Below are 18,603 nucleotides of genomic sequence, written 5' to 3'. Positions count from 1 at the left end.
TTTCAGCTTTAAAGTCTCCTTTTCTTTCTTCTTCTTTTACTATTTTTTAGTGTTTGGTGGTTTTCTACTGAAGAAGTACGGTCCATGAATGAGTGTCAGAGCAGCACCTTGTGGCAGTTTTAGGTTTTCTCATTGTCAAGCCCTAAAATGAACCAGCACTAAAAAATTTTAACTATATTTTACTTCTTATAAACATTCGAGTAGTCTAAAAAATGCAGATGCAGTTTATTATCCTTCAGAAGCTAAACTTTAAATTTTTGGAGTATAAATAAAATCCACATTACAGATGGTGTCTTGCAATTAGATTTTCACAGTTCCAGAATCAAAACAACAACCTTAACTTGTTTTAGGTGAAACATGTGTGCAGAAAGTTTTAAAATACTTAGCAATTTTACAAAATAAAGGATGGATAAATTGGGCTACGATGAAGTATTCTTCTTATTTTGTAATGTTTTGGGGGTAAAGCTACAGTAAATACTGAGCGTTTTTGCATCACATAATATTTTTTTACGCAAATGTTATGCTTTTTAATACTAAAGCAATTTTTCTCTGATTCTGATCAACTTTGTAGTTTATTAAATTATAAACAATTTCAGTCTGACTTCATAACTATTACCAACCACAGGCCACTTTTATGTATTCTTTTCTTGCTTTTCAGCAACTTGTAATGTTGACATGATTAGATTAACCCTTGTGCTATCCCAAGCATGTTAGCATTAAAAGTGGGGTCATCTGGGACCCCGCAAGAATTTTTTTTTTTCAAGGATTTTTTTTAATCTTCATTGGTGTCTGTGGCCAACATAAAATCCTGTCCACTTTTTTAATGGGAGGGATCACCTGGACCCCATGAGAGAGCACAAAGGTTAAACAAAAATAAATTAAAAAGGTATATTTGTGGCATGTAAAAAATCAAATGAATAATAAAAACGTGTTTTGATTGCTGCTATATTCATATTTTCTTTGATTGTGGTAGATTATGAAGCAAGCTTTTATTGCATACTTAAATAATAAAATCTCTTTTTTCTTTTTTTTAGTATAAATGTAATTGTTTTTCGTTGCTCACTTGAGAATAAATAGGGGATATGTGTCAAAGTCAAGGCCCGGGGGCCGTATCCAGCCCTCTGGATCATTTTATTCCATTGTAATTAATGGCCTGATGTTATCTTGCGCTTATTTCTAACTTGTATAACTTTGATAAAATATTATTTTACGAGTAAAATATTGAAATTTATTTAAGGTTTACATTGATTTATTCTGGGATCATATTCCTCCTTGTTTTTATTTTTATTTTTTATCTTGTTTTTGAAGTTTGAAAAATTAAGTTTTAGTGTGTTCAATAAAACTTTATCCTGTTTGTCCGCGATCTAAGTTTTGTTTTGGATTTTAAGACCCTGTGTGGTTGAGTTTGTGACTCCTGAAAGGGCATTAGGGATGGCTGCAGTTTTAGAGGGTCCCTGTCTCTTTAAGAAAGGGGGCGTTCCGAGTGTTCAAACCGTCGTGCGTCACGTCCTCTCTTTTTCCCTCATTGGTCACGTCGCGCACGTGCCGCACGCATGAAAACCGGGATCAGGCAGCGCAAGTCCACTTCTGCTAAATCTACTAACTTCTACAGATAACAGGTTAGTAGTAGATTATTTGGTTCTAAAGCTGCTTCTAAATAACTAACCTCTACCTTCCCGGTGAGTTTTTAATTAAAAATATACTTTTATTTTGTTTTCGTAATTCATTTATTTCTGGGAGAGCAGCTAACGCTTTAGCTAGCTAGCAAAAGCAACTGTTTCACTGAATGTCCTTCTGAGTTCATTATTTTACTCGGCCTGTTTGTATTTTTAATGTTAAAATTGCGTTTTTATATTTAGTTTTTCACGGTATACGAAGGACCTAAACCAAAAGAGCTCATTCGTTGACTCTGTTATCAAGGACACATGGCCATGGCTAGCAGCCTTAGATCACACAGCTCGATTTAAACTGCAGGCTCGGTGTCTACTTACTGACCCAACACCTCAGAGATCAGGTTTACAATAGTAGACTTTGACTCAGAGCTATGTTTGCCCTCGTGGTGTCACTGGTGTGCAGGAGCTCGCGTGGGAGCAGAGGAAGCCCAGCTGTTTGTGGAGTGAGGAGCCAGCCTCAGGCAGCTGCTCAGACCCTGCAGCTGCTGGTTCAAACACAGGCCTTTGTGTCTGCCTGATCCACGTTGATTTTAGTTGTTTGAAAAGGCTAAGAGTCTTGTTCTTTGCTTTTATGTGAAAACTTAAGACTGTTTTGTTTCCCAGAAAAACACCACATATTTCAATTACTTTCTATTTTAAAAGTGTCACCATGCCCACCAAGAAGACCGCCCCCAAGAGGAAGTCTGCAGCTGCTGAAGATGCTAATGAGCCCAAGAAAGTAAAAGGTACAAAACATCTTTTAAGTTTGACGTGTATATCCAACTACAGGATGTTATGTGTGTGTGTGTTTTTTTTGTTTGTTTTGTTTTTCTTTTGCTTGCACTAAAAAAATCAGATGCCAACACAAGCATGTTTTTAATTGGAGAAAACTTTAATTCAGCTATAATTAATATACATGAGATCAGCTGATTGTTGAAGTGCTATTTGTTTGCAGTTTCTCACAGGAGCCACTGCAAGGAGCCGGGCCAAGTTTTGGTCCTGGGCCAGGGTGATGTCGGCCAGCTGGGTTTGGGTGAGGACATCTCTCAGAGGAAGAAGCCAGCTCTCCTGTCCTTACCGGAGAAAGTAGTTCAAGTGACCGCAGGAGGGATGCACACAGTGTGTCTCAGTGAAACTGGACACGTAAGTGAACGACGGCCCTGTTTACTTTTTTAAGCAAAAAAAAAAAAAGAAGTCATTGTGTTTGTTTTTAGGTGTATACTTTCGGCTGTAATGATGAGGGGGCTCTCGGTCGAGACACAACAGAAGAGGGGTCTGAGATGGTTCCAGGAAAGGTGACTCTGGATGAAAAGGTGGTCCTGGTTTCTGCCGGGGACAGCCACACAGCTGCTCTCACAGAGGATGGATCCGTTTACATCTGGGGCTCCTTCAGGGTTTGTAAACTCCTTCAGTCAGTTTCAGGCGAAGTCTGTTAAAGGTTTCTCTGAAAATGTCTGTTTAAGTGGACTTCAGTTATTATAATCATTTTTGCTTTTATTTTATTTTCAGCTTTAATCTCTTGGAATTAGATGCTATATTGAATCATATCCAACTTATAATTAGCTTAGATCTCTTTTCACTTTTTGAATGAATGGCTTTGTTTGTGTGTTTGTTTCTTCCAGTATTTATTGTTTTCAGTGTATTTTCAGCTGCACTTTACTGTTTTATCAAACAGGATAATAATGGTGTTATTGGTCTTCTGGAGCCCATGAAAACATGTCCAGTCCCAGTCAAGATCTCCATCCCAGAACCTGCTGTGAAAATCGCCTCAGGTGAGTAAAACCTCTGGACTTTGCTTGAAGTTTTATCAGATACTCTCTTTAGTTTGAGTATTTGTTTTTTTCTGCTAAAGTTCAGCCAGAGCTGTCCAAACTCCTCAGTCTAAAAAAATTTAATTAAACATGTAAATAAATTAAGGTAGAGGCGACTTTAAAGAAAGCAGGAAGTAGACATTGTCCTGTGTAAAACCAGTTCACACTGTCAATGAATGAATTGAACTTTATCGATATGGCACTTTCGGGAAAATTAAGAACTACATTAAAAACGGCCTAAACTGTTAAAAAGCCGTCAGTAATATGTGTCTCCTCATTGTCTTCTGTGATGCTTTGACAGGAAACGACCACTTGGCGTTGGTGACACAGGATGGGAATCTTTACACATCAGGCTGTGCAGAGCAGGGGCAGCTGGGAAGAGTGCCCGAGCATTTCTCAAACCGAGGCGGCAGAAAAGGTCTCGGTAGGTGAAGCTGCTGCAACAGACAAACAAGAACGATTATTCTGGTTGAGCCTGACCTCCATTTTTTTCTCCTCCTCCACCTTGCTGTGGTTTCTAGAGCGACTCCTGGTGCCACAGATGGTGAAGCTAAAGGGGAAGGTTCACTTTACCGATGCCTTCTGTGGGGCCTACTTTACCTTTGCTCTGTCAAAAGAAGGACACGTTTATGGATTTGGACTCTCAAACTATCACCAACTCGGTGAGTTGACTCAGAAGAGTTTAGCTGTAGTGATTAGTGATGATGTGAACTGGAATATATTTGTTAGTGGCATTACTTTGTATTGCAGCTTCTGTATTGTGACAACATACTGTATTTGCTTCGATCATTTCTGAATCCCCTCCTCAGGCACCAAAAGCACCAAGATGTGTTTCGTTCCTGTAAAACTGACATGCTTCAAGAACTCCACCACCGCCTGGGTGGACTTTTCTGGAGGTCAACATCATACACTGTGTCTCGACTCTGAAGGTAAACAACACCTGGATCCAAATCATTCAATATTCTGCACAGTTGAGGATTTTTTAAAAAGTTATCTCTTTACACACGTTGTGTTATTTTAACCTGAGTTTCATTTGGTGTAATTCACATGACATCTCACCTGATCATCCTTTTATAGGACAGGTATACAGCCTGGGCAGAGCAGAGTACGGCCGTCTGGGTTTGGGTGAGGGAGCAGAGGAGAAGAGTGAACCCACGCCCGTCACGGGGGTGGAGCCAGCCAAAGGCGTGTCCTGCGGAGCGTCGGTCAGCTATGCGGTCACCAGAGAAGGTAAGAAAGCTAAATTGTCTCATTGAACCACTTAACTATACAGTGTTCCCTTATTATATTATGATTCACAGATTTTTCTCAGTGCAATGTTGCACGATTTTTTTGGTAATAGCGCATTGTGTCCCGCCTTCTGATTGGCTGTTGACGATGCCAATAAATCTCTTCCTTTCTGTGTCTGCTGTACAGAAAGTGTTCAATTTGACACATTTATATAATCTTGGACCTATTTTTCTATGAAGGTTTGAACTTTTGAAAGTTTAAGCAAGAGAGAAAAGTGTGAAAATGTTCAAGTCTGTCTGAGAAAAGAATATTTAGTGAGAGTATTTACAGCCTTAAATGTCAGGAACATCAACAAACTCTGACTTTGCTGTTTGTTGGGTGTATAAATATACTATTACCATGATATAGCAAAAGAAAATGCAATAGTCACCATGATTAATCCAATCTAAATGCTCTATCAGAAACATGTCTTCCATTGTTGCTTAATTTAAAGCCCCGCTCTGATCATCTTTTGATCCATTCTAAAGGCGTTCCCAGTGGTGTTTTTGTTTCTGTAGAAAATTACCTCCCGCTAGCTTACAGCCCCTCACAACACCAACAGGTGCAGCAAAAATGGCTAGTATTATTGTAGCTGTTCAGTTTGATCCAGACTCCAGCTCAGACGAGGAAAACAAAGACGTACATGGATCTATTTGTCTGCAGGTGGATGATTAGGATCAGAATGGAGCAGAGCAGGGAGGTTTTGGTTTAATTTATTTTCCATGTAACAAATATAATCTTTTTCCAACAGAATTTGTTGTCTGCTTCTAACTTACAACTCAGATTTGAATAGATAAATACTCAAAAAATGCAGTTTTGAGCTTAATTTTCTTTATTGGGCCTCCACTGTGAGAAAAACATGAGTACATGTTGGAAACACTAGTGGGTCTACAGCAGCACAGGTTTATACAGGCTGCACTGCAGTGATTTTAAAAGTCAGCAATATGGGTTGAGTTTTATTAGCAGAGATTTGGTGCATTTATGACTCAGCTGTGGCTCTACTGTATGTTTTCTTTATTCCCCTCCTCTGATTTGGCTCTCCAAAGTCTTTTATAAGAGTGTTCTGGCAATCAGATGTTAGAGGAAAGAAATGACTGTAACATTAAGGATGTTCTTACATAGCAGGGTTAAAATTTCCTGTTTTTTTACTCAAATACAGCAGCAGCTATTCTTACAGTTTTAGGACTGACCACAGCAAATCGATCTTCCTTTCTTGGGGTGTTTCATCTTTTTTGTTTTGATTCCTCACTCTTTCCTCTGTGGGTTTGCTTCTGCACACTCCAGGATCCGTGTACGCCTGGGGAATGGGAACCAACCTGCAGCTTGGTACAGGGGAGGAGGATGACGAGTGGAGCCCTGTGAAGATGACGGGCAAACAGCTGGAGAACCGTGAAGTACTGATGGCCTCCAGCGGGGGGCAGCACACGGTCTTACTGGTCAAGGACAAGCAAGAGAGCTGATGTCTTTCCCTGAGAGGAGGAGGAGGAGGAGGAGGAGGAGTGTTTGGATCTTCATCACTGTCGCTCGCTCAGGGTGCTCTGATCTAGACGAATCTGTACGTGATTTTCTGTGAGGGAGCGTGAGATCAGGACGAGGGTTAGATCTTTTTAATGAGAACTGCTGTTCTTAACTTGGGAGGAAATGTTGATGGATGTTTTTGGTAGATTGTGACAGATGAGTATTTTTTTAAAGCAGTTTTTTTATGTTTCTTTCTCTTCTTTCTAAAATCATTGAATGACTGTTGGTGGTGTGTTGAATGTTTGAGAATGTGGCTGCATGTACAGAAAGAGAAAATGCACATTGTAATGACTCCAATGGACAATGGTGTTTTAAATGTTTTCTTTGAGCAATAATTTGATGAAATCTGGTTCAGACGTTGGATTTATAATACAAATGTAATGAGTTTTTGTTTTTTGGTCATCCCTCTATATCTAAACAAGCTGTTCTGAACATTTGATGAAAAAATGATTGGATTTCTCAACTCTGTCTCCTGTCTGAAATAAAATTCTTTTTTTCCGTCAATAAAAATCTGCTTAATTTGCTGCATTAAGATTTTCTTTTTAATTATTTTTAATAAATGGTTACAGTTTAGCTGCAATTTTGAATTTCATAAAGTGTCTTAAAGGAAGAAACAACCTTTAACCTAATTCATTCTGTTAAACTATTTTAGAAAAGGCATTTTATTTGTATGGCTCCTTTTTTCCACAATCTGTAGAGAAATATAACAAAAGCTGCAGTAAAACTGCAATGAAAAATAAAGCTGCACAGTTGATACAGCATGTGTCAGTTCTATGTTTGGAGCTCCTTGAGAAGCCGCATCCATCTGTTTGTTGCATTGGAGGTACCAACAGCTTCTAGCTGTCTCTGACAGGAGGTTCTGTCAGCTGTTTCCTTCCGATCTTCTAGTCCTGCTGAGTTTGTGTTCATGATGGTAAAAAGCTGATTTTGATGCGAGGCTGGGTCTGACTGTTGTGACACATTTTTTACATTTCTCCTTTCAGAAATAGTTCTTAAACTTTAACTCTTATTCTTTTCAAAAACAGTTTTTGTCTTGTAGTTGTTTATGTGAAGAAAGTTTGCAGCCGTTCAGCTGCAGCAGAGCTTCGTAAGGGTCCAACAACTGAACCCTGAGGTACTCCAAATGACACAACTTTCAAGTTTACTGTAACAAAAAAGAAATAACATCTCAGCCACCCCAACTTACCTTAAATCCACAGTTACACTTTACAGTTTAATTAAAGGATTTTCATAAAAATCTCAGTAAGCGTGTCCAAATGGAAACAACTTGTTCTTAAACTTTGTGGATGAACTCTAAACGTTCTTCAGCTCAACATCAGAACGGAGCTCACGACATTTAAACAGGGAAAAGGGCTCTATTGAATGTTCTCCGGATTCACCTGACTTCCTTTGTGTCTATTATAGATGCAAATATGACATTCCATATTAACGCTGCAGTGAATTTCAATCACCTCAATCACTCTGGGATGCAAATGACTGAGCAGGTTCATGCATCAGAGACACTCACTGGGAGAAGGATTAAAGTCAATAAACCTGCAAACTCATAAAGGCGTCCACACTTCAACATTAGCATTAAATAAAGCATTTACAGTAAATACATAAAGAATCAAAACTGAGAGTAAAAATAAACGAAATTCACATTTAATTTTGAATTAAACACCTTTTATGTAGAAAAACATTACAAAATCTAGTCTGGGATTTTAAAGATTTTACAAAAGACACCCCAGTTTATGCTTACATTTAAATATTTTTGAAATGTTTTATAACCATTTTTGTAATATTTGATACATGTATTTCTGAGACTCCTATCTGACTAGCATGATCATTGTTTTCTGCCCTGTAGTTCATCATCTTTCCACTAGGGGCAGTAGAAGGCTTCTCCTGCTCATTTGAAAATGGCTGCTTCCATGGTGGGAAAAAGTTTAGCTAATTTGAAATACTTTGTGGTTGCTATAGTGTGATGCATTTTGGTGTGCGGTTATTTAATCCAGACATGTAAATAATTTATCTAACCTATTTTAATCAAACTCAATAGTTTCTGTTCAAAGAACTTCGGAGGAAAAAATGATTAAAAAAAAGGGGAAAGATAAACTTTATTTAAATCACAATCAACAGAACAGCAAGCTGAGTCCAATCAAGAAGTCACTGCAGAGCTTCATTCTCTAAGGCAAACATATTTAGACAACTCCACCACATTGTTAGCCAGTGGTAATGACCACTGCGGAAATCCCTCCCACCAGTGAGAAATGTGTCAGATTAAAAACTGCAAAAACAAGGATTTACGACTGAAGTAAAGTTTTAGGGGTGAAAATCAAACCAGCTAAAAACAAAGAAAATGTTGAAATAAACAAAACTGCAACTGCATCATTTAAAGTGTTACACTTGCAGAAAGGTTTAGTCTTTGCAGTGATGGAGATTTTGTCTTTCGACTTCCTCTATTTGATTGATTTACCAAAAGTAGTACTTAACCTCGCATCAACACTCATTGAATTATAACTCTTTCCCTGTTTGTGCAATTACCATAATTCCATTGCATTCTGAAAGCTCCTCTTCTAAGCTTCCAGAATCCATTGAAATGACATTAGATTGAGCAAATAGTCAAAGAGTTACAGTGATTCAAAAAGTGTGTTGTTTCCTTTCAGTGATGACCGTGTTAAAAGATAAGATCAGGTACAAAAATAAATCCAAATGAAAACATTTATAATGTCATATTTTCCTTGTGAAATCTCAACGGGCTAATGTTTCGAGGCTCCAGTTTCGACGTTGGACACATGGAGCTGAGGAGACGGGACTCTTCATTCAGAACCTTTTGGACACCTTCAGTGGCCCGGCTGGACGTGACACCCAGGACATCCTGTTGCACCTCCACCTACAGCAGTTCATCCCACATAACTGCAGGCTGTTCAGTTTGATAAATGAGGAAACTCAGATTTTATGTGCTAATCCCGCCTGTAAACCTAACTGATATCAGGCTCCCTCTGAAGTATCCGTCTCGTAACCTCGCAGACTTCTCATCATCTCTCCTCAGACTCTGTGCCAAAGCTACAACACAATTCATCTATCAAACTATCTGAAGTTGTGAATTTTTATTAGAATTTCTTTGGTTTGCATTTGCTAACTGTCCCTCAGAGGTCCAGGATTCTGGTGGTCAGCCAGGATACCAGCATGTCCTGAAGCTGGCCGAGGTCCTGGTGGAGATCGGGAGTCTGTCTGCAATCTCCAACAGCAGGGTGAACAGAAGAGTCACACTCTGGGAACGCCTGTCAGGCTGCGACAAACAGCGGGTCGTCTACCACGCCAGGCGGCGGGACAGGCAGCCTAAAGGGAGCTCTGAGGCTGCAAGGAGGACGAAGACTTTCTGTCCTGGAAGGAGTCTCCATCGGTGAGGTTGGTTTGAGAAGTCTTCATGGAAATCTGCCTCATTTTTTCATTCTGTCATTTCTTCCACAAAACTCTAGCGGCCTTTTTGGACTGAATGCTGGTCCTGCAACCTGGACGGGCCGTCTTGTGGAGGTCATATGCAGCACACTCCACCCTTCAGCTACAAGAACTGGGTCTGGTCTTGGGGGACTATGGGGCCACCTGAGAGGCAGCAACCCCAGGCTGACGGGTCAGACTGGACTAATGTTGTTTCAGCTGAACCAGAAGACCCCGGCGCAGTGGTGAGAGTTTTAACTTCTGCAGTCTGATGTCATAGCTTCTGATAAAATCTCAGCATCCTGGTGCCAGCATCTCTTTGTTCTCCTGTCAGCAGAGAAAGTGGGAGAAGGCCGTGCTGGAGCAGGGGGCTGGACACCTTGGTTCAGGTGGAACAGAGAGAGGCTGCAGTGGGACGTTAAGAACTACAACATTGATGATGTCACAGTAGGGACGCCACACAGATGTTAAAGAATAAAAGGTCACTGTCAAGGTTCCAAACAATACACATGTCAAAGTTAAGGATCCGGCCCTCCAGATCATTTTATTTTATTGTCATTAATGGACTGATGTTATCTTGCGCTTATTTCTAATTTGTATAATATTGACAAAATATACTTTTGTTTTGAAAGTTATTTAAAGTTTAAGTTTAATTCATTTTGGAATAATATTACTGCCTTTTCATAATTCATAGTTACGTTAAAAAGTAACCCTTCTAAAGTTATAAAATTTTACTTGTATTGTTTTCAATAAATGTTTTATCCCGTTCGGCCCGCGACCAAAGGTGGGTTTTGGATTTTGGCCCTCTGCGATTGAGTTTGACACTCCTGAATCAATACATTGTGCCAACTTGCAAGTTTCTCTCGTCATCTACATGGCATATTTTTCTCTTAAAAAAGAAATAAATTGTATGCAAAAGTAGAAAAAAAGTTTGAGCAAAAAACATTTTACAAAATGTAACATAAATTTCAAAATAAGAGGTTCAATATAATGATTTCACATTTATAAAATACCCCAGAAGGAAATAGAGTTTATGGTGTTGAACATTTAGGTAGAGAAGTATCAATATTAAACTAAAACATCTTTGAGTTTCGGTATAATTGTTGGAATTTGATTCTGCTGATTTTGATATAAGAAGAAAAAAATGCTACTTCACTTTATAATATCTCCAGGTTTTCCACCTAATTTTCTCCCTCTTTGTTGGACCTCATATGTCATGTTTGCATTTCTATTTGCATTTTTCCACCACATAGCAAAACTGAATGTATAGATCCCTGTTTCAAGAAACAATATCATATTTTTTGCCTTGCAATAAAAAAACAACCTTATAAAGATAGTTTTTTTTATTTTTTTAAAGATCTTAGATTGAGAAAACATCTCTTAAAATAAGAATTGCTATCAGATCCTTTTCCTTGCCCCATTGGCATTTTTTTACGCCTATTTGAAAAAAATCTGCCAATAGGATAAGAATTATTGACTTATTTCTGTGGGCTGTGTTTTTGCATCTTTTTACGTTTCACATTTCAAATTTTAGTGCTCCAACATCAAGAAGGTTGAAGAAACGCTCCAATGATAGCAGCTCCGTCCACAGGTGTCGATTCTTTTTCAGCCCTCCTCATGATGGAGCATTCAGTGTCTGACGGTGCTGGAAAGTCTTCTTGCACACACACACACGCTGCACTGACTTCCTGCCATTAGTTCCTTTCACTGTTGGGGAGTGACGAAGCGCGTGGGCTCTGATGTTCAGTCAAACTAATCATACGGGGAGATAAGAAGAGACACCTGCACTGCTGCACGTTTACTCTGGCAGGAAAAAGAGGCAAACAAATCACAGCCAGCAGCTGATCGATTGAGCATTCACACGTGGGGTTGAGTGTGTGTGTGTATGTGTGTGTGCAGCCTCTTCACAGGATCCCATTAGGAGCAGCAGCATCGTCCTATTGGAAACATTGCAGCCTGATGATTTTAGCATTGGTTTGTCTTGAAAGACGCGTGGCAGCTCTTGAATCACTGCTGCGTTTTTAATTAACCGCTGTCTTTTTATTATTTAAGCGTCTCTGCTGCTTTTCTCTCAACTTGTCACTGATGCAGACACAAAATGTTCATTCGATTGGTTAAATGTACGTTAAGAAAGAGGTCAGCAAATGAAAAAACTGCTTAAAAGGCTCACTTACCTGTTCAAATGTTATAAATATTGTTTATACTTTTGATCTTTAAAGTCATTTTTATTCATTATAACAATGACATTATGCTGCTTGACTATCCGAGTGTACACTTACAGAATAAAGGTTTGTTTGAAAGGTTTCGGTCCCTGAAAGAGCACAGGTTAACAATGATTCACTGCGCCTGATGGCAGCTTCATGTTGATATTCAATCAATTAAGCCATCGGCTTTTTTTTTTTCTGTAGCACTTTATATGCAAGCTTTGCAGCACAAAGTGAGTCACAGGAACCCAATTATCCCAGCGAACACAAACCTGACTAGACCCCTAAAACCACCGACAAACAAGCAGGCACGGACCGAATGAATGCCAAAAGAAGGTTAAGAAAGAAAAACAAGATAAAAAGGAACAGCCGGAAAACAGAACTGGTTGGACACTTGAGGATTTAGTAACAGTTTTACAGAAAAATTGAAAATATTATTTTTTTTAGGGGGGGTTCTAAGCCCCAACATCAACACAACTTTTTAAAACCAAGATTTAAACTTAGTTTGTCAATTATATTTCAACATACAACACAGATTAAATTAGTGTCCAGAGGCTTAACTGTGTAGAAATGCTGTTGGACTGTACCGTACCACTCCTTACCGGACCGTACCAGACCACTCAGTGGAAATGAGGCTTAGGTTGCTGGAGCCTATCCCTGTTGGTGAAGTCGTGGTACTCCCTGGACAGGTCTGTTGCAGGACCACACACTCACACACCCAAATAAGGACTATTTTGAATATTTAATTGACCTATAAAGCATGAATTGGACGGTGGGAGGAAGCTGGAGTGTCTGGAGAAAACCCACGCATGTACAGGAAGAACATGCTAACTGAATTATATGAAACCATTAAGTAAAAAAGCAAAAAAAACTTAAATCTTTCAGAACAAACATAAACTGCTGGTTTAATGTGTGTTTGCTGCATCACTTTGAGTGTCATCTGACCGTGTTAGAGGAAAGCTTTAGACATAAACTCAAACTCCTGGGTTTTGGGCTCAAGCCAACAACTTTTCTGGCTTTACACGGGCTGGCAGAAATGAACATGGTCAAAAAACACATAAGCCTCAAAGCAATCCAGAAATCCAAAGTTCTTGATCTTCGCTTGAGTGAAAAAGTCTCAGCTCATGCCTTATTAAAACGGAAACATTTGATCCTTTCCACAAAAATAGTGAAGTGTGAGGGTTGTGATCCCCTTGAGTCAGTGCATGCCAACAGAGTAAGTATCAAAGCAACAACCGTCCCTGCTGAGTTGATGCTTTAAGCAACCTATTAAAAACATGAAGTGCTGCACTGTTGCCATGGTACCGCAGGATGGACAGCTTCCACAAAATCCTCTAGTGGGAAGCCCAGCGAACCAAATAAGGTGTTATTAACAATTGAATGTCGCTTTCTGTTAAGCAGCTGTTACCTCAACGCCTGCACACTACAGAGGCAATTATAGATGATTCATGTGATAGACTGGACTGTTCACCCAGTAGGTTGGAGGCTGCAGCAGCAGGAAAACAGGATAGCGGCGTGACCTTCGTTTCTGCCATGTTCCCAGAGTTCCCTGATGGATTCTACGCTGCACACTTCCCTTTATTTTAAACATTTTCTGCAAAGAGCTTAAAGTCAAGACTGAAGTTAAAAGTTTCAATAAGAGATGATGGACTGCATGTAAAAACTAAAATATCAAAAGGAGAAAAAAAAATTAATTTTCCTTATTTTGTTTGTGAGCATGCATTTTTTCTGTTGGATTCCTACTGTGTTAAGTTTCGTGAGTTTCTATGGAAACCAAAAATAACACTTACAAATGCTGTGAAACTTTTAAGGGGCTGTGAGGAGATCAAAGTTAGATTCTATTCTTGTCTTAATGTAATTTTCATTTGCAGTCTGTAAATGTTATGTAACAATTTCATTATAGGAATCTCATTTCTTTCTTTCTGAGGAGTTCTGCTACAGGGGATCTTCTGCACTGAAATAAACCAGATTAAATGTATGTGCAGACTTGATTTCTTTTCAAATTGTACAACTTTTCAACTGACAAAGGATTCATTTTTACCACAGTTTACAGTGATTTTACAGTCAGAGTGGTTTGCAAAGAAATGAAAGCACTAAAAGTTTGATCAGGTGTCAAACTCAATCGCACGAGGGGCCAAAATCCAAAACACACCTGAGGTTGAGGGTCAAACAGGGTAAATATTTAATGAACACCCTAAAACTAAAACTTTAAAACTTTAAAAACATAACTTTTTAACATAATTATGAACTAGATTAATAGCATTACCTTAAATAATGCTAGTGTGAATGCTGTAAGCTGAATTTGGCCGCTGAAGATGGTAGTGCTGATAGCTGAAGATGCAGAAATTGATAACTAAATACACGAAAACTGGAAGCTGATAACGCTGAAGCTGATAGCCAGCTCTGAAATATTAGCTAAATGCCAAATTAGCCTAAAAAAAACTTAGGTTAGCCAAAACAGCCAACATGTAGCCAAAAAATAGCTAAACTTCAAAATATCCTAAAAAATGAAAAAAGGCCAAATTAGCCAAAAGAGCTAGCGTGTAAAAAAAATCAGCCTAACTTCAAAATATCCTAAAAAACGCCTTAATTAGCCAAAACAACTAGCACGTGGCTGATATATTAACTAAACTATAAAACAGTGTAAAAAACTTTAAATAAAAGCCTGAATTAGACAAAAAATGCTAGCATGTAGCTGAAATATTAGCTAAACTTCAAAATAGCCTAAAAATCTTAGTAAATGGCAAAATAATCCAAAAAGCTACCACAATGCCAATTTTTAAAACTCTAAAACTGTAACTTTTTAACATAATTATAAATAATAAAAAGGGAGGAATATTATTTCAGAATAAATCAACTTTCAATATTTTACTCTAATAAAAATATATTTTGTCAAAATGATACAAGTTTGAAATAAGTGCCAGATAATATTGGGCTATTAATAACATAAAATAAAATGATCTGGAGGGCCGGATAGAATTACCCAGAGGGCCGGATCCGGCCCCCGGGCCTTGACACATGTGGGTTAGGTGCTGATTATCCCTGTCTTTCCAGGCTCATTCTGGTGGTCTGATCTCCACCTCAACAACCATCTGTCCAGCAAAGCTGCAAACCTGAATTTCTGAGCTGTGAGCATCTTGGTTGGCTTTTGTAATTAGCTCCAAAATCAGATGTAAAGTCCACTAATCTCTTCATCTCAGTTCCCCGCTCCAGGGATCCACAGTGGAGTGCTGCCACGTCCCCACAAAGCTTCCACATTCTCTCTACCAGCGGTCTGCTGGAAACATTTTTCCACTTCTTTTAAATCAGGGCTGAACAGTCAGTCGTTTCTGCAGATAGATTTAAAAACCAGAAGGATGCTGAGATAACAACTACTCTGACTGTACCTGTGGAGGACAGACACTTGAGAAGTATTTACCATAATAACCTTTAACAAAAAACTAAAAAATCTTAAGAGAACGGGATAGCAGCGTGACCTTCTTCAGAGAAGTTGTACTGCACCATTTTCTTTCACTGCAGGAGATATGTGATGAGAAACCATCCCTATAGCTACGATGGGCAACATTTTCTGGTCATTTGTTTCCACATCCAGCAATTATACCATTTATCAAAGATATTTGTGACAACTTTTGTTGACAACTTTAACCAGGCGTCCACTACTACTCCATCTATCCATACATTTTCAGAACCTGAATCCCTTTGGGGTAGCAGAGCCACACGATTCCCGCCTTTCCCGTCCATGCATTGAAGTGTCCTTGGGCAAGACACTGAACCCCAAATTACCTCTGGTGAGAGGTTGGTGCCAGTGTTCAGCAGCGTAGCCACCACCAGTGTGTGAATGTGTGTGTGAATGGGTGAATGGGTCTGACTGTAAAGCGCTTTGGGCCTTTGAGGAAGGTAGAAAAGTGTTTTACAAGTTTACACTTTTTACCATTTAGTAAAGAGAACCAAACCTAAATTCACAGGCACTAATCAGCATATTCTAAAAATTGAAAATGTCCCCCAAAATACAACAAAAAAGTAGTAACACAACCACCAACTGAACACACAATGGAGCATAAACCAGAGGGACACTACCAAGGAAAAACACAGAAATAAATGAACCAGAGAAAATTAGGAAGTAGTGCTGGGCGATACTGAGCATTCGAGTATCAATCCGATATCGATCAATATCACCAATACTGACACCAATATTGATATTTTTCATTAATGTGGTGGATGTGACATGAACCTCAAAATCTTAATTGTTTTTAATTGCTGTAAATGGTTTCATGTAGCTTTTTCTTTTTTAAATTACTTCCATCCATCCATCCATCTTCTTGGCCGCTTCGTCCCTTTCGGGGTCGCGGGGTGCCGGAGCCTATCCCGGCTACTGAAGGGCGAAGGCGGGGTACACGCTGGACAGGTCGCCAGTCTGTCACAGGGCCCCAAACACACACATTCACTCTCACATTCACACCTAGGTTCAATTTAGAGTCACCAATGAACCTATGAAGCATGTTTTTGGACGGTGGGAGGAAGCCGGAGTCCCCGGTGAAAACCCACGCATGCACAGGGAGAACATGCAAACTCCACACAGAAAGGTCCCAGCCGGGATTCGAACCGGGGCCTTCTCGCTGTGAGGCAAGAGCGCTAACCACTGCGCCACCGTGCAGCCCTTTTTAAATTACTTGATAAACATAAAAACAAAGTTGGGACAATATTTTTATTAAATGGAAAATAGTTTATTAAAATAAAAACGTCTTGAAATGAAATAAATAGTGAAGAGGTAAAGGCAAAACAGTCTACAAATCAAAAGTAAGGATGATACAAAAATAAATCAAAGTATTTAACAATTAAAAAAAACAACTTGTAGAATGAATAATTGTGCCCAACTGGAATTATTTGACACCAAAGCCTCGTTTCGACTGAGCAGTTCAGTAGGGTATGGTCCGGTCCATTCCACTGGTATTGACCCATTAAACAGTTCCAAACTGTACCTCTTAAGGGCCCTCATCCGTTGTGGGTCCATAGAAAAACTCCTTACCGGACCGTACCAGACCGCTCAGTGGAAACGAGGATTAAGTCTGTCATATATCGGAATAGAGCTGTGAAAGAAAAGCTACCAGGATTAACAAGATTTGCTTCACTTTGAGATTTTGCTCCAAATTTCTTCCTGCTGTAGGTATCGGGTAGAGACAGTCCAGTGTGAACATCATATGCGTTCATTTCAGGTTCCTGAACCTGCGTCACATGCTCAGTGTGTACATGGCATAAGGCGAGAGAGCGAACCACTGCACCCCCGTGCAACCCAAGGACATCATTTATCATTCAATTTATGCAAAATTCATTTTTGGGATGATCTGGCTTGAATAGAATTCTTCCAGTCTTTCCTTGTTTGGAATTTGTTGGATTATTAAAAATTGATTTTATTCACATTTTTGCAACATTTTTTTTTAGCATTTTTGTGTGTTACGGAATGAAAACTTAATACATATGCAGAATATGTTTCATGTCCCATTAGTTATCACAAACCACAGTGTGTGAAATTTGTTCTCCACATTTGACCCATCCTCTGGGGGAGCGGTGAGTTGAAGACCCAGCTGCACTTGGGAACCATTTGGTGGTTTAACCCCCACAATCCAACCTCTTAATGCTGAGTGCCACTGGGTCCGATTTTCAGAGTCTTTGGTTGGACTTGGCCTGGATTTGAACTCATGACCCTTCAGTCTCAGGGAGGACACTCTACCACAAGGCCACTGAGATGGGATTTTAAAATATATAGGGCTATATATATATAGGATTTAGAGCATAAATCTGTTATGTTCATACATACCAAGTAAATCTTTTTTACCTTTACTCTTGTACATAATTGAACGACTGTACTTTTAGTGGAGTATTATTATTTTAAAGAAACTCAATTTCTAGTTCCTTCTCAGTATTTACTCCATTTACCACTATCTTTCCTATCCTCACACAGTTAAAAAAGCAACATAAGTGGGTTATTTATCAATTTTAACTCCGTCCTGAAGCCTCTGTTACCTAAATGAGTTAAATTCACCTTAAGTGACACTGATCTTTGGATGGATGATCTCCTGAGCGACGCAATTCTAACATCACAAGAGCCTGACGGAGAACTGAAGTCAAGATTCACCACACTGCTATTCCTGGAGACAGCATCAGTCATTTAGAGCAGAAAGTGATCACATTAGATTGAAGACAGGAAAAAATGCTATGAACCATGACGGGGAAACAAAAGGCCACGGAGTTTGGAGTTCTCCACAGATCTGTGTGAAGCCTCACTGGTGTCGGTGTGTTCCCTATAGCCATTTCTTCTGTTCCCAACTTAACACTTCAACAGAAAAATCATTTTATCATTTGATAATTAAAAAAAATACAATGTTTAAGGAGATTTCTTTATTAAAGAATACAGTCATTGTTGATTTAGAATAGTACGGAGCATTTTGATCATAAACCCTCATAATAAACTAAATTTTGCTGAACTTTTAAACATCCACTATAATCATTGCACTTATTTTCATTGACAGAGACCACTGGCCAGTAGATGATCATGTGAAAAAGGCGAAATTTCCAATCAAAATCAGATCTTTGCTGTTTGTCACATCACATATATATATCATATTTTTTGTGTATATATATATATATGTGTGTGTGTGTGTGTACACATGATACCTACACATATATATATACATATACATATATATACAGTATACATATATGTATATATATATA

At 38.9% G+C, this 18,603-nt stretch overlaps 1 protein-coding gene across 3 annotated transcripts; it reads left to right on the top strand.

Moving 5' to 3' along the window:
* The first annotated feature begins 1,475 nt into the window (after positions 1-1,475).
* Positions 1,476-6,782, top strand: rcc1 (regulator of chromosome condensation 1). Of its 3 annotated transcripts, none has more exons than XM_036215715.1 (10): positions 1,476-1,619; positions 2,313-2,398; positions 2,608-2,795; positions 2,867-3,046; positions 3,328-3,424; positions 3,765-3,887; positions 3,985-4,125; positions 4,273-4,392; positions 4,541-4,693; positions 6,017-6,782. In XM_036215715.1, the coding sequence occupies exons 2-10, from the start codon at positions 2,323-2,325 to the stop codon at positions 6,190-6,192; spliced, it is 1,254 nt and encodes a 417-aa protein (XP_036071608.1). In that variant the 5' UTR covers positions 1,476-1,619; positions 2,313-2,322; the 3' UTR covers positions 6,193-6,782. The 3 variants fall into 3 exon arrangements, with proteins under 3 accessions (XP_036071608.1, XP_024124099.1, XP_024124098.1); XM_024268331.2 differs by having other exon boundaries at positions 1,476-1,679; positions 2,316-2,398; XM_024268330.2 differs by having other exon boundaries at positions 1,477-1,619; positions 2,316-2,398.
* Positions 6,783-18,603: the final 11,821 nt, after the last annotated feature.

The sequence above is a fragment of the Oryzias melastigma genome, linkage group LG16 (assembly GCF_002922805.2).
Source record: "Oryzias melastigma strain HK-1 linkage group LG16, ASM292280v2, whole genome shotgun sequence".
Classification (NCBI taxonomy): domain Eukaryota; kingdom Metazoa; phylum Chordata; class Actinopteri; order Beloniformes; family Adrianichthyidae; genus Oryzias; species Oryzias melastigma.
This window is presented reverse-complemented; position numbering and strand designations above follow the sequence as displayed.

What these genes read in the sequence shown, in the direction of transcription:
- rcc1 (XM_036215715.1), top strand. Translation starts at nt 2,323, where the DNA reads ATGCCCACCAAGAAGACCGCCCCCAAGAGGAAGTCTGCAGCTGCTGAA. An exon ending in ACATCTGGGGCTCCTTCAGG is followed by an intron (nt 3,047 to 3,327) that starts GTTTGTAAACTC and finishes TTTATCAAACAG; the next exon opens with GATAATAATGGTGTTATTGG. An exon ending in CTCAAACTATCACCAACTCG is followed by an intron (nt 4,126 to 4,272) that starts GTGAGTTGACTC and finishes TCCCCTCCTCAG; the next exon opens with GCACCAAAAGCACCAAGATG.